At 38.2% G+C, this 16304-nt stretch overlaps 1 protein-coding gene across 2 annotated transcripts in view; it reads right to left on the reverse strand.

The window, feature by feature from the left end:
- Nucleotides 1-296: 296 nt before the first annotated feature.
- Nucleotides 297-16304, reverse strand: part of ZBTB16 (zinc finger and BTB domain containing 16) — a 127474-nt gene continuing 111466 nt past the window's right edge. For both annotated transcript variants that reach the window (XM_063436615.1, XM_063436614.1), the window contains 3 exons: nt 10237-10407; nt 1300-1467; nt 297-632 (listed from right to left, as the gene is read on the reverse strand). In XM_063436615.1, coding sequence (XP_063292685.1) covers nt 403-632; nt 1300-1467; nt 10237-10407 — 569 coding nt within the window. In that variant the 3' untranslated portion in view covers nt 297-402. The remainder of the gene's footprint in view (nt 633-1299; nt 1468-10236; nt 10408-16304) is intronic.

Here is a 16304-nt window from a genome sequence, read left to right on the forward strand (position 1 = left end):
AATGATCACAAAAATGACCACCATTTCATAACAATTGCCAAATTAATTACTCCTCATCTCTCTTATGAAGCATGTAACTGTCTAAACTTGGCAAAAAGTTGTTCTGTATTTTCCTCCATTGCTATAATTTTGAATTATTAAAATGCTCACAAAAAGCAAGTGGTCTGTTATAATCCCCTCACTTTTCCACTGGGGAACAAAAAAAGGTTTACAAAAAGGAGAAATATCAGATCTCCCAGACCAACCACATCTCTACAATGGATGGTTTTTGCACTAAACAGAGTGGATGTGTTTGATTTGTTTGCTCATCAGCAAGTTTCTTTTCTAGATATTCTTCATATTGCTTGGCCAAACATAACATAACCTTTGTCCCTCAACCCCTTGACAATCTTGACTGATCAGTTACACATAACACAGGTATAAGTAGGTCTTCTCAATTCTCCAGTCAGCAGGGATATCTTCAGGCTTGTGACTTTTCATGTGCTTCTGCATGGCAGATAAGCTTGGGCAGTATTCCGAGCAGATGGTACATTGATAAGGAGAGGCTCCATTGTGGGTACGGAGATGCTTAATCATGGCAGAGTAATCTCGAGAACGCTGGTGGCAAAGCTTGCACTCAAAAGGCTTCTCACCTGGAAAAGATGGGCAACGATGACAAATAAGCTTTCAAGAAAAAAATGCACCTATAAGAAAAGTACTCATGCGTTTACGTAGTATGCCATAAATGATAATTATAGCCACAATTACCCACTTTAATAGCTTGTTATGGTCAGTAAATAGCTGTAGTGAAAAATTTCAAAAAATATATTCTTTATTTTTGCAGTGCATGGGAAAAAAAACGTACATGTTTATGGATACATGACTACAAAGATATTTTTTCATGGCATGCAAAGAAGGCACGTATAATAGAGAAAATACTGGGAGTATGGGTTACAATAAGCAAAGAGCAACAAGTAAAAGACTATTAGCCAATTCCTCTTTTCTGTGCCAGCAACAGTCCCACATGTAACCACTCAAAATCACAGGACCTCCAGCCAACCACCACATGGTTTGCCGCTATATCGCAGATCAGCTTTGTGAAAGCAGCGCCTGCTCGGCAAGCTAGAAAAGGTAGCACTTGAGCCATGACCTCGGAGCAATGCCTCTCAGTGGTCCCAGACCGGAGATCACTAGAGCTCGAAGGTAAGGTCAGGTCTGGAAGTGCAGGTGGACCCACATGTGCCAAAGAGGCCCCAATTCTGGAGACTATACCCAAGTTTTGTCTAAATAATGTTTCCAAGAAGACTGTGTGGGAATTACCTGTATGAACCCTATAGTGTGTTTCCAGCTGATGTTTGAGGCTGAATTTCTTCCCACAGCCGTTACACTCATATGGTTTCTCCCCTGTGTGGATGCGCTTGTGGCCCTTCAAAGTACTCTCATCTCGAAAACAGCTGCCACAAAATTCACACTCATATGGGTGGTCACCTAAATTAAAGAAGAAGCACATTTAGAGAAATCTCAAAGGTGTACAAACTGCATTTGCATGTTACATCGCAATTCAGTCCCTATAAAAAAAATATTAAAATAAAATAAACACAGCGAGCAGCATATAGTCAACAAGTGCGTCAAAAGTAAACTAGGGTAAGCTTTGGCCAACGTAATGACAGATGTTTACTGATAATAAACAGAATATGCTTTTGATTGTCTTTTTTTTTTAACTTTGTTAGACTTTCTTTTTAACTTTATTATTAGCATTTAAATAGCACCAACACATTCCGTAGCACTTTACAAATGAGCTTACAATCTATGAGAATTTCGAGGTAGGCGGATCTATATCTTTAGGGGGTTTGCCTGAATTCCACTCACGGAAATGTCTTTACTTGTACAACTGCAAATAGATCTACTACATAGTAAGATTCAGCTACAGATAAAGTGTTGCACTGCTCTGCAGTGTTAATTTTGGCTGCAAATTTCAATCTAGTTTTAGTCATAGACTTTTGACTAAAAAGCCATTTTAGTTTTAGTCGTATTTTAGTCATTTGAATGGTTTTATTTTTAGTCTAGTTTTAACCAACTAAATCTCAAAAATTTTAGTCGACTTAAATAGTTAGTTGGCAAACTTAAGGCTCTGGCTCTGTGGAAGAAGAGGAAAGGCTATTATTAAAAGCAGGGCTGTTTGCATAGCTCACTGTTTGTCACCTGATTAAATGGAATCAGTTTTTTGCTGGGTAGCCCACACACCTTTGTGGTCACATGACCTCCTAGATATTTAGCCCAAACATCAGACTGACATCTTTTCAACTGCTGTCACATAGCAATATGTAATTTTCCATTCTTGACTGTTTGAGGTAGTCGGCACATGACAAACTGCGGATTATGGTTTATTTACCTATACTTCAACCAACGTACGTTCACCAACACCTCAACTGAGATATTCCTGCTGTAGCCTTTTGTCACATTTCAGAATTATTACCCAAAATTATGTCTCTAACAAACTCACGATAACGTGTTACTTATATTGTGCCTTACACATGAACATTCTCACAGGTTTCTGAATGAGAGGAATAAGTCTCAAGCCCTTTTCAATTCTTCCATTGTCCATTATTATATACACACTTGCCTATAAACACTTGTAGACGGGAAGGTATGAAAGTGAGACTGACAAGGTTATTATTAAAGTGAAAATTCAAAGTGAAGTCGAACTGACAGCCTAGTTTACATTTTGACCTTAAACTTTAAACTCACTTTGAATTCTTACTTTAGTAAATAACCTCGACAAAGTCTTTATGGTTGTAAGTATGATTCCTGGCAATGTGAATTCTGCCTTTCGGCACCGACAAATATACACACACACACATATTTTATATAACAGGTGGTGTCCCGGTAGGGTTCTTGATGCATACATACAGCATCATAATTTACTACCATCACAACCATTATTACAATTACAAGGTTCAGTACTCACCACTACAACCTTCATGACCTACGTTAGGTCCTTGCTCACTCAACTGGGCCTCAACGCAGCTAACTACTCAGGGCATCCACAGCCTCCAGTGTCAACATTCCAATTCATGTTATAAAAACACTGGGGCGCTGGAAGTCATCCGCTTACTCACGATACATACCGAACCCAGTACAAGAATTAAGGGATGCTTTCAAAAACATGTCTGGTTGATAAATGTATCGGTATTGGTGGTCTGTAATAAATTTGATTACTTAATTTTTGCCCTCTTCTTTCTCAGGCCTACCTCATAGTCGGTTCCGGCACACCACAACCGACTTGCCTTTTTTACTATCCTACATTTAATTATGGTATTTCACATTGTACTATTCTAAGCACCTAACACAAGTATTAAGGCAATTTGGCCTGTATTTGTGGGAGGTGCTGGTTTCCACTCCTAGCCTACTTAAGGCACTCCCCTTACCTTGCTCCTTACCGTTCGAGGTCAGCGTTGAATGACCCTCCCACCACACCACATTTTAACTTTTATTTCCGTTCTATTTCTTTTTCCTGGGTAGGCCCTCTTCTTTCTCAGGCCTACCTCATCGTCGGTTCCGGCACACCACAACCGACTTGCCCTTTTTTACTATCCTACATTTAATTATGGTATTTCACACTGTACTATTATAAGCACCTAACACAAATATATATACACACACACATTTTATATATACATATAATTATATATATATATATATATATATATATATATATATATACATACATACATACATACATACATACATACATACATACATACATACATACATACATATATGTAAAAATAAACACACAAAGAAAAATCTATAGGCATGGATATATAAATATATGCACTTTGTAGAATATGTATAGATTAGATGCCATCACAAACCGCATTACACACACATTAAACCAAGTAAATATGCATACACACACACACACCTAATATATGTACACACACCTCGTTTAAGTGGCACACATCCTTTCTAGAAGTCAGCCAAGTCTAGAGACAGAAAATATAATAAAGAGGGTGACAGGCCCGTGGCTCCTTATTTATGTCAGAAGGCAGAGCAAGGACAATAAAACCAGATTGATCACCGCAGCCACATCTCATGAATATTTAAAATATTACTGATTCCACTTGTCACTGTAATTGCAATTTTCTGCAGGCTGCGGATCGGAGGCCCTTACGTTTTCGGCGGGGGAATGGGGGTGTCTGTATTTTTTCCTCGGCCGGCCTGCCAAGCGTGTAATGTTCTCTCCGCTTCATACATTTTCCCGACTCCCGGAGACTTTAAGTCATCCGCAATGACCTACGTTTTTTCATTATCCTGATGTCAGGCCATGGTTGTGCCTCTGCATAAATTGTCCTTTTAGTTGCATGTGCTCAACCTACTTGTATTCTTTTATCATGTGTGTTATTTCCAGCTGTAACCTATAAACACTTGATTAAAATATATATATTACACCTACCTTCTAAATTACTCTAACCAACGGTAGGTCAGGGCTGACTGTGACATGAAATCCAACATTATATTCGATCTATTCCAATGCAACATCTTACAGATATCAAACCCAGGAATATATCAATGCATTGCAGAACAAATTACTGCAAGTATTTGGGGCTTATTTTTTAAGCACCGAAATTGGCCTTGAATTGCAAATTTAAGAAAACACCCACATTTGATGAGAATCTGAACATACTGTAAAAGCATGCATATATATATATATATATATATATATATATATATATATCTACTGTCTGCAGGTATATACGAAGGGGGATTTGAATATACATGATATTAGAAGCATTTTCAAGTGTAGTATAGGAATTTAGACATTTATCAAAAACACTAAATGCCTCCTTGACAATCCAGGGCCAGAACGATTTGACATTGCCTGATTTTTAGCTGCAGAAACACAGATCAGTGCAGCATAAAAAAATAATACAAAAACATTACACCATTTATTTTGCTATGTGCGGACCTAATGGAAAAGAAACATTTGCTGGAAGTACACTGGCCCCCCATGCAGCAGGAGAGAAGTGTGTGTGTGTGTGTGTGTGTGTGTGTTTGGGGTCAATTTGTGTGTATGGGTCAGTCAGTGTGTGGAGGGTCAGTCAGTGTGTGTATAGGTGTGTGGGGGGTCAGTGTGTGTGTGTGTGGGGGGGGGGGGATCAGTCAGTGTATGTGTGTGTGTATGGGTCTGTCTGTGGGTTTGTATGGGTCAGTCTCTGTAAGTGCTTGAGCTCCAAGAGAGATACCTCATCTCGTGACCTTCCCTGTACCTGATAGATAGGCAGCCTTCTCAACCACCACGGATCTGATTGTGCCACCCCCTCCCTGCAAGGTAAGAGGAGGGAAAGGGGAATATGCTTTGGATTTTTTTGTAAACAATTATTAAAGTAAAAACTGTAAAGCTCTTCCATATCCCTCTCTCTACACCCCCTGAACACAGTACACCTTCACAGACAGTGAACCCCCTACATACAGTACACTCCCACCAACACAGAGTACACCTTTCCCCACACACACACAGTGCACCCCTCACACACATCTCTTCACCCACATACACAATTGAATCCCCCTAAGTGTGAATCCTGGAGACGCCACTGCCCACCATAGAGGTTATGGTATCAGTAGTGCTCTGGCACCATTCCACAGTAAGTACTCACGCTAAGAACAATTTGACAACTTACTTGAAGACTACCAAGTACCCAGCACTGCCATCCCTGGAGCTGAAAGGTACATCAATGAACTTAGCCGGCTCATTGGCTGAGAGTGCCAGCTGAGACCTCAAAGTAAAAAAACGTGGCACGCACTGCTGGGCTTAGCTCAGTGGCAGAGCTTCTGGCTACAGAGAAAACCATGTGACTACTTACTGATGAAATCCGCCGAGGCCCTCTGGGCACCATAACCACTAATATAGTATACAGTGGTTATGGTGCTTGGTGTTTACCTTTAGTTATTCTGATACGGTCAGTGGTCCCCTACCCTCTCAACTCTTGCTCCATGCTGTGGGATGAATTAATTAATATGTGTGTGCCCACACTCTGGTGCAATGATCACCAACCTTTATAGTTGCATTGCTAGGACAAGTTCCCTTACATCCCAGGTACAGTGATAAGGGGAATACCTATTTATACTAAAGAACAAGCTACCTTTCCTGTATACTGCCTAAATACAGGTTATATGTGAAATTGTTATTTTAAAGGACAGATTTGAAAAGAAACTCATCCCCCTAACTTACAAGTGCAATAATTATTTAAATATATTTATTTCCTGAAACATTCTAATCGTCAACGCCAGGTTGGGTTGCATGTGTTTGGATACTTGTATAAAGAAAAACAAATGTTGCAAAGGCAGTATTAAGATTAATGTAAAATATTGCTATGCACAGAGGAAACTTCAGCACCCTTCAGGTAATTATAGGCTAACAAAATCACCATGATGACCATAAGAAAGATTCCTGATCGGAGGTTTGAGCAAATCCATTGATGAATAAGACCCATTTTGCCTTGGACAAACAAGGTACTGGGAGATGCTACGGTCATGTGCAATGTCAGCAAACGCCATATTTATACAGAATATGCCACGATTCAGTGCTGATCCTGCGCACCGCTTCCTTCTGCATCAATAACTGATTAATGAGCAGACACGACCAGTACATCTCATGGACTTTCTATGTTGCGTGATTGTCTCTAAGACATTCTACATCTATTGCTACATTCCATTCTCATTTCAATGTCACAGCCTCAACTTGACTTTTCGCCATGATTCTACGCTATCCAGTTAGTGTGTCTCTATATAAAATACAGCTCTACAGTGTAGGTGCAGCACACTATAATGACTGTCCATTGTTCTATTGCTGCAATGATATATTCATTGAGATTTCATGCTCGTTTTCCAAGTTCCTTCTCTCTCATTCCCTTTATTTAATCACTGGATTCCTGAGCTCTGTCCATTGTTAACGGTCTTGAATTTGAGACCTCCTGACTCCTTCTAATCCATGTCAGTTCTATGTTTGGACAATCCTTGTGAAACCTTATAGCATACTGCCTACTCACATCCTTTTTTCGGCATAAGTATTGACTTATGGGTAGACACTTCCCTAATCCTGGAATCCAGCAACCAACCACACCTGAGAGTACTCACTTATTACAATACTTAATTTAATATCACTAGGTTCAGTGCTCAAAGGGTCACATGTCACTAGCCAAGCCTTCTATGTGGCCTCTGGATTTGAACCCGGCAGCAGCCCTGTAACATAACCTCTGATATAAATTTTAAAAATGGAAAAAAAAAAAAAAAAAATATTAAAAAAAATGGGGAAGAGCATATACTCGTTATCTGTCTGAGCACGTTTTACATAGCTCTAGAAAAGGGGCAGCATCTATGCACCAAAACCACTACATTAAAATGTTAAGATGTAGTTGTTATGGTGCCTAAAATGCCTCTACATAGTTACATATATGAGGAGACTGGAACTTACTAATTCCATTCCCCTTTAAATATATCAACTTGTCTGTTTGTTGACTCAAAGTGCCCATTATGCAGTTTTTGATGGGTGTACGGCTACATTATTGGCTGTTGCATCAAACATGGCAGTTCTTCTTAATACTTGCATCCCAATTCACTAATAATATAGTGGTTCATACAGCAAAGTGTGGAAGGTCCGCCTATACGCTTGGAGCTTCTCCCAGCTCAGATGTAAGGTAAAGAATATTAATTTAGCCCATACTGATGTTTGAAAACCTTTTGTCATGTGGTTGTCTTTATGTTGCTGCCCGAGGCCATCACAAGGGTGGTATACCAACCCTTGTCCAGGAAACCTTGACGCCTGACTCACTGATGTGTTGGGTGGTAATTTGTATCCAGTTACAGTTTGAACCATGTGTGTATTTGCCTTCCAACACAAAAACTCTCTAAGCACATGTACATTCACAAAACCTTACACTTGTCAGATTTTTTTCAACTTTGTAGCAGTTGTACGAGCAAGTCCCATATGTCCCTGAGCTGGACCCTGAGACAGGCACTAACCTGCCTCCATTGCACATCGAGTGTATGGTACAAGAACAGTTCATCTAAATCAATGCAGGACTCTGACAGTGGCTTTGCTATCAAACACAGCTGCTGATGTTAAGCACACAGACTGGGCACGCATGCTGAAGACATCTTCTGCATTTTTAATGAAAGCACGCGCCGCTCTGCAGCACAAGATGAGGAGGGGAGGGGGATCAATTGTCTGTTACACCTTCTTAGCCGTATCACCAAACAAATGTGTTCGGTACCGGCCACCAGGACAAAAAGGAGTGGTGCTGTGATTAGCAAGGATAACTTCAATATCTGTTCATTAATCAAATAGTCTATCCATTCGTGGAGCGACAGACACATAGCTAGAGATACACAGATACAAACAAATGCTTAAGGTATATAATTAGATAGATAGATAGATAGATAGATAGATAGATAGAGAGAGAGAGAGACACAACTGTAATGTACAAAATGTTTCAACATAAAAGAGAACTAAACTGATCTGAGAGGCAAGCTGTGCACATTCTATTCCTTACTAAGTTACCCACGGAACTTATCATCTTGCCATCACTTTACAAGGACAGTCTGTTTGTGTGTGCAGTATGACGTAGATGTGACATTTAATCACAACTTTACATTTTACAGACAATATACAAAGATGACATTAACACTAATAATATTTAACCGGCATGTCGGTCCATCCTTGGAGCATATCATTTAACAAAACTTTAAGTTAGAATTTCTAATTTACATGTTTCTCCCTTTCGAATTCCCATTTTATACAAATTAAAATCCTCAAACATTCCTGACACCATGGTCTAATTTTTTTTCTCTGTAATCTACTTTTCTGACTTAAAAGGTGAATGATCGCTTCACAGAATGTTTTAATATTATGTGTCATTAAAACCTGTATTTGGAATGTGTGAGAATTTGTTATCATTCTACAAAAAAGCATGGTCCACCCATTTCCAGTAGAGCCACAATTGTTTCTGACCAAACGGAAGTCTGTAGTCCCTCCCTGAATATTAGTAAATCCCAAAGAAGTGTGGCCACATAAGGCCTCAAAGTGTGGCAGCTTTATTGGACTTCTGTGTAGATCAGCAACGTTTCAACCTCACAATGAAGTTTTTGACAAAAACCTCATCGTAAGGTTGAAGAATTGCTGATGTACACCTAGATCCAGAGAAGCTGCCATACTTTGAGCCTTTGTGTGCCAAGATTCCTTTGGAATTTACTATTGTTATAAATTCTGTCCTTTTGCATCTGAGAATCCTCTTCATTTGCAGTGCATGCCCTTGATTTGTCGTATTTGAACTGGATTATGATGTACTGCACTATATTTTAACGGGGCATCTCATAAAAAGGTTTATACAAGCTAAAGGTGATTTTGAATGTGTTATTTAGTGATTTAATTTTTTGACGTGAGAGTATAAAAGATCTATGTCCTCCTGCTAACTCCATTAATTGTAAAAGTCCTACCTACTCTTACTAGAGCTGGGTTAACAAACGTAGGGGGCGCAGGTCGTGAAATAAAACTCATTACGGCTGAAAAATGATGATTTTATATATTCTTTGCCTCACATACTGCTGCTTTATAAAGTTGTGCCGAGAGGTGGGATTGAGGGGAGTTAGAAGGGATACACTGGAGCACATCTATTCTGACCATAAAATAATGAACTTAAAGCAGACTTTGCACGGCTTCTCCATCTGAAATAGCCCAATGTCCTCTTTCTTTGTCCCAGGATAGGAACCTTATAAACCTCTATAACGTGGAGAGAAAAAAATAATAAAATAAAAAAAAATTGAATGGAGCTAGACAGCAAGCTGATATTGTGACAATTTGTGCCATGACTTTAGCTCGTGAAGCAACTTCACTTACAAGTTTAGTACGGAGGGCCCTTATACCGTATTTTATACATTGTGAAGGAAACGACATTAAAAACCAGGGCAGCTCTAAGTGGTACAACTTTCCAAATATATTCATTTATTGTGCTGTTTATTTTATGCATTATCTCAAAACAGAGGGTCAGCTCCAGCTTCTTGAGAATCTGTTCAATGTGAAAATAAGTCCAGTTACCATTACTTTTACGGCTACTTTTTAAATAAAATGTTAATTAAATGTAGTTGGCTACTGTAACTAAAAGCAACTTTAGGATGCAATGAATGTAATTGGCTTTATAGCAATACAATTTTATTAAAGCGTGCTGTCCAAGGTGCTGAACCAACGTGCTATCCTCTTACCTGTGTGTGAGCGAAGGTGGCGTTTCAGTGCAGTGTGGCTGGGAAAGGTCCTGTTGCATTCACTACAGATATAGCTCCTTACACCTGCGTGTACCTCCATGTGTTGCTGCAGGGCAGTTTGAGTCTGAAAACGCTTCCCACAAAGAAGGCAGAATACAGCCATGTCGGAACCTGGAACAAAACCATAGGAAACCAGTTAGATCAGCCTTTTAAACTGCTGAAAATAGCCATGAATATATTATACCTAGAGACATTGAAATGTAGACTTTATATTCCAATGGAACAGTCTACGTATTTTTTTTTGTTATATTTGTTTGTCGTTTGTCTTTTCTTTAAACACACTGCTAAGGTTTATTTCATTGAAGTGTGAATTGTTGGGATTTCAAAATCAGTTTCACATTTTTGGAGAAAAAAATATGAATTTGGCAGTCTCCAAATCAACTAAGTTTCTTAATTTTTTTTTTTCCTAAAAACTCAAAAAAATCATAAAAATTCCCAACGATGCACATTTTAGTGAATAATTACATAGAATCTTACATTTAGCAGTGATTTTTTTTTTTTTTTTTTTTAAGTCTGATAGAAACCCAACCAACTGTTTTAAAGATTTACAAAATAAGAAAGAAAAAAAAAATCCCCTACTGTGGAAAAAAAAAAGAGTTTCTTTGGGGCAAATATGACCAAAAGAATATGCCGCTAAACACAACAAACAGCCAGATAAATGTTACGCAAAGCTGGAATATATCAATAGAAAAATAGATTACAAAAGAATGGGTTTGTCAAAAACTTAACCACATCGCCATTCGTCTCCTGAGGTAAAACTGCAAAAAATCTACGTATTGGCTTATATTTTGTTTATTGTTTTTCAGCCCGTATTACTTTGTTGCCATTATGGTAATTTTAGAACAGTTAGGGAAAAGAATAGTCTGGACATTTAGTTTTTTTTTTTTTTTTTTTTAAAAGATACTCTAAAACATTTATCTACTATTTATTATGCCTTATTTCCAAGCTTAAGTGTTTTTCCTCATATTTGCTCAAAAACACATTACAAAACCATTGATTTTTAAACAACAACATTTTAAATTCAGATAAAGAATGGGTTTGCATTAAATTAGATGAAAAGAGAATAAAGCAAAAATCTACTTAAGGCATGTACCTATGCAAGAAGGGATTTATTGTGTGAAAACACAATACACAGAACATTAAAATGTGTTAAAAAAACAAGGTACTAGAGAATGAACCATACACAAACCCCTTTTGAATTTGTCTGAGATGAGCAAAGAAAATGGACACAATTATTTAACTAAATAAACACAGCTTTTATTTATTTAAAGAAAAGTATGGCTGAAGGCTTTTTGTTTTTTTCAAGGAGGACGGGGGGGAGCAGTTGAAGACAGGTGAAGTGAGAATAATTAGTGAGAAGACAAATTTGTTCAACCTGGGCAATAAGGAGATTATATACAAGAGTATGCAAGGGCAACAGACAAATCTTAGTATTTGTGTACACTAACTTAATGAGTGATGAGAAAAAAAAATATATCAAAAGCTATAGATGCAGACAATACATATTAATAAGAAAAATACTTTTAAATATGTAACTATGCCAGGGCTTTACAAATCTCACTAGAAAATCGGAGTCAGGCAAATTTTGTATAGCAATACACAAAAATGTTTGTATGCTGTTGTGCCTACCTAGTTAGTGCCATTCACAAGAACACCAAACCAGCTCAATAGCATACCCGGGGTTGAGGGTGGGTGGTACCCCAAGGTGACAGCTGGGAGGGGGTTGTATACAGCACGCATGCACCACAAACTGCATTCACTGTTAATGGAAAAACAGGCCAACAGTAGAGGCTTTTAAGGTTTCCCTGCCCAATATGTCCGTGCAGAGCAAGACTTCGAGCAACTGTGTAAATGAGTGAGATGTGCAAGAGCATGATTTGAAATTATATCCCATCTCTCTCCACTCACCTTTAATGCTGCACACTCAAACCTTCAATTACAGACCAGGCAGAAACTCATGGATAGCCTCTACAACTGTCCTACTCGACAAATGCTATCATTCTGGTAGGTGGCTTTATGGGATAGAACAGAGGGAGTAGTGGGATTCTGAGACCCACACAAGCAGGTGAAAGTGTGGAAAGGGGTACCAACAAACACTTCTGCCCTGGGTTGCATATAACCTAGCTCTGCCGTCATTATCCACTCTTACTCCAATATCAAAAAAAAGTTGTGTAACTAGCTGCTCAAACATACAGATTTTGACAATCACACAGATATCCACACAACTTTTCAATCACTCAACTGTACATACATAAACATGTACACACAAACATTCATACCAAGACACACATTCACTCTGACGTCATTATTATTGCCTGTGTGGAGGTATTGAGGATAGAGGGTCTGCAGTTTGTCTGGTGTTTGCGATGGTGTTGGCTGTCTCTGCATGATAGGGTAGCAGAGAGAGCTTTCCCTGCTCCATCTCACCCTAAAGTACAGTTTGCTAGGAAAACCAATTAAGGGAAATCTTAATTTTTTTCTAACGACAGAGACATCTTTTTGGGGCCCAAAGTGTACTTTTAGTGGAAAAACTGCTAACTTTTGCCCTAATACCAATGTACCTAAAACCAGAGGCAAAAGAATATGGGATAAAAAAAAAAAAAAAAGGACAAGTTTACCAATTAACATTCATTCATATTCAAAGAAAATATAAAAAAAAAGTACACCCATTGAACATTTTTGTGTTCCAAATGACAGTAAATTGGCTTTTCTGCTTTGCCTTTAAGCTACTGTAGAACTAAGCAGCTTAGTCAAGTATCTGTTTTGGCATGTTGCGGAATTCACTCTCAAAATCTAGCTTAAAAAAAAAAAAAAAAGTTAATTTTATATTGTGTCTATGCATTGTGAAAGCTTGGTAATGCATAGTGAAAATGTTAATGCGCAGTGATAAAGAGGAGGGCAACTTAACTGCTGGCTGATCAATCACATTACACCATGGGGACAACCCATCAACATTTGGATATGATCACCTCAATGAGATACCTGCAATAAACCTTAACCTTCAATCTGGAAAGGTGCTAATCCTCCATCCAAAAAACTGGCAATATATGGATTTGAATTTTTCTTTTACAAATAATATCTGGTTTTATTAAACTAAAATAATTAAGACAGACCCACTTAGAGGTGGTCTATTTTTTATGCTTAACCCTATTCTGCTATCCGCCATAATAGTACTAAACGACAATGCACAAGAAGGCAAATTCAAATTTACATCAATCAGCGCACACACACAAAAAAAAAAGTAAAAAAAAAAAAATAAAAAGTGTTCCCCTCTCCTTCCACTACTTAAGTGCTTCTTTATCCGACAACGAGAAGGAAACTTAATTGCGTCTGTTGTATGCTAAACATATACTATTTTCTGATGCAATTAATTGCTGCTCCAAAAACGATTTGCAAGATAAAAATTACATTATCAGAGGGGGGTGTATGTTGACAATTAATGTTCGTCCTGAACTATTCAAGGAGAAATTATCCAGAATTGCTGCTTTGTGGAATTAGCTATTCAGCTGGTGTTTTTACGCTCTTTCAGAGCTTTTTAGAGAGAGAGTGAGACAGAGAGAGAGAATGCATAAGCAAACTCCCAATCCCCCTCACCCCACACATACCAAAAATTAGTATTCAATATATTAAAATAAACACACACACACGCACGGGACTTATTCATAGAACTGACATTTTAATGTCTTCTCTCTTTTAGAAAAATTACAAATTGAGCATCATTTAAACACAGTTTACGGAGGATGCAAAAAGGAAGGACTGAAATTACTGACGGCTATTCATTTCCACGGTAACCAAAATAGTGTATGCGAGAGGCCTATACTGTACTCCGAACAATAGGCCACATGACCACAAGAATGAAGGACTGAGGAAGGAGAAATGTATACCATTCATTTTGTAGGACATCAAAAAAAGTTAATTTGAATATAAAAAGACCTTTAGACAATGAAGACAGGGCCAACTGAGAAACTCATCGTAAATGGTGCAATATTTTTCACGATGCAGAGCAGACGCACAATAACAAACAAAGCAAAAAAAAAAAAAAAAAACGCTTTGTTTAGATAACTTTGTGGATCAAAGATGTGCAAATGAAACATCCTAGCATTTAGTCTTATGTTGGTATGACTAAGCAGAAGATAATTACAATTACAGAATAGTATTGGTGCACTTGCTGTCGCATAGCAGTGCGTTCTAGCTGCTCCAAGAAAAAAATATATACAAAACATTAAACTAAATATTAAACTAAATATGTGTTTTTAGATATTAATCCCATCATGATAAATGGTTTAGACTTCATACTGTAAAAGGGATTGCCATGAAGGAGCTTGTGTGATTAAGAGAATATACAAATGATGCTCTTTAACAGTTTATTGGAAAATTGATTTATTTAGAGAATATACAGCTTACGTAGAGGATACGTAGAACTCTATACCACCCAACACTGAGAGGTTGGAGACGAGGACAGGTGAGCGTGATCGTGAGAGGGTGTTATGTCACTGGCAACACCCAGAATGGGCCAGCCAACCTGAGGAGACCTGTCTGGCTGGTCCCTAACCTACAGGGACTTGCAGAGAGCACTTTCTGCCATGGTCCTAGTGCCCTTCACAGCCGAAGAACAAAATATGATGCACTCATGCTGTTCTGCCAGGGGACCGTTCCCTGGTGTTTTTCTTCCCTGGAGATTTTCTTCCATTCTCGAACAGAAGTGGCAGGTGTTCTAGGCTAGAGCAACCCTAAATACGCTCCGCAATGAGCTGTACTATAGCTCATTGAAAAGCACTGGAAAGCCACAGCTCTGTGCACGTATTCGCTTCTCCGGTACGCACTGTTTGCCGTATTCCCCGGCACAGACATAAAGTGGCAAGGTAAAAGAGGGAAGGGTTCCTACAGTTATCCAGCACACAATCTTGCACTTTGATATACTGTATTGCACTATTATTGTTTTTTCTGTTTTATTACTTTGAGGTATTTACCAACTCTCCCTCCCTGAGGTGTATGTACGTATTACTTTTGGGCGCAGTATACGCCATATTTTATTCTCTGTTTCACCAATACACAAGGTTTGGGAATCCTTGTATTGTATACAGCAGCCCTCACTGATCTATCACGTTATAGCGAGCGCCTATAAACCTTGTTTTTTTCTTATTTAAAAAGTACCATAGACTATGGAGACCAGACGAAGCTCCAAGTCATTTGCGAAGAAAGAGAAAGCAGACCAATCGGTGAGCTTATATCGCAAACCTTACATACATTTATCAAGAAAACTGAAAGATGCTAAATTATATTTCCTCAGGCAACTGTAGTTTGACTGTAATAGGAAACACTGAACTTGGAACGGAGGACAGATTACAAGAGTCCTTTATCACGTGCCAGTAGGTGGCATCTATGGTGGGTGAGTCTTCAAGTGAGGAGGTGTAGGTCTTAAGCCAGGAGTAGGTGATTAATGTGGTGGTGTGAACTGCCAATCTACTATTCCAAGCAATTGAACATCATGATAACATTCAAGAAAAGCCACAAAAACCCTATCCCACCCTAGAACTTGTTGAAATGGTAGAATAAATACATTTTTCTTTAAGTCACATAGTAAATAATAATATATTTTCTCTCCTGCTTAACAGTTGGCAATGCTTTCTTCAAATGTTTCTTCTTTTTCCTCCAACTTACTTCTTACCAAATAGATAATTGTGGAATAAAAACTGATCTATTTGTTTTGTTACATCCTTCTCATGATGAGATCGCAGGTAAGGTTTTCTGTGGCTGATCCTTCCATGCAAATTTTTGCAAGCATCATCGCCCAGTGTACAAATACTCCACTTCCAGATAAATCTCGACGTCAATAGTTCCTTTAAACAGGAAACTAATTTCTGGGTAATTACACTACAAAATAAAATCTTAAAACAAAATAGAGCATTACATTAAAAAATTTAACATTTAAAAAAAAATAATTCAGGGAAAACAATGCAAATGAAAATAAAAAAATAAAAAAAAGTTTTACTGTATTTGGGGGTGAG

The sequence above is a fragment of the Pelobates fuscus genome, chromosome 11 (genome assembly GCF_036172605.1).
Source record: "Pelobates fuscus isolate aPelFus1 chromosome 11, aPelFus1.pri, whole genome shotgun sequence".
Lineage (NCBI taxonomy): Eukaryota > Metazoa > Chordata > Amphibia > Anura > Pelobatidae > Pelobates > Pelobates fuscus.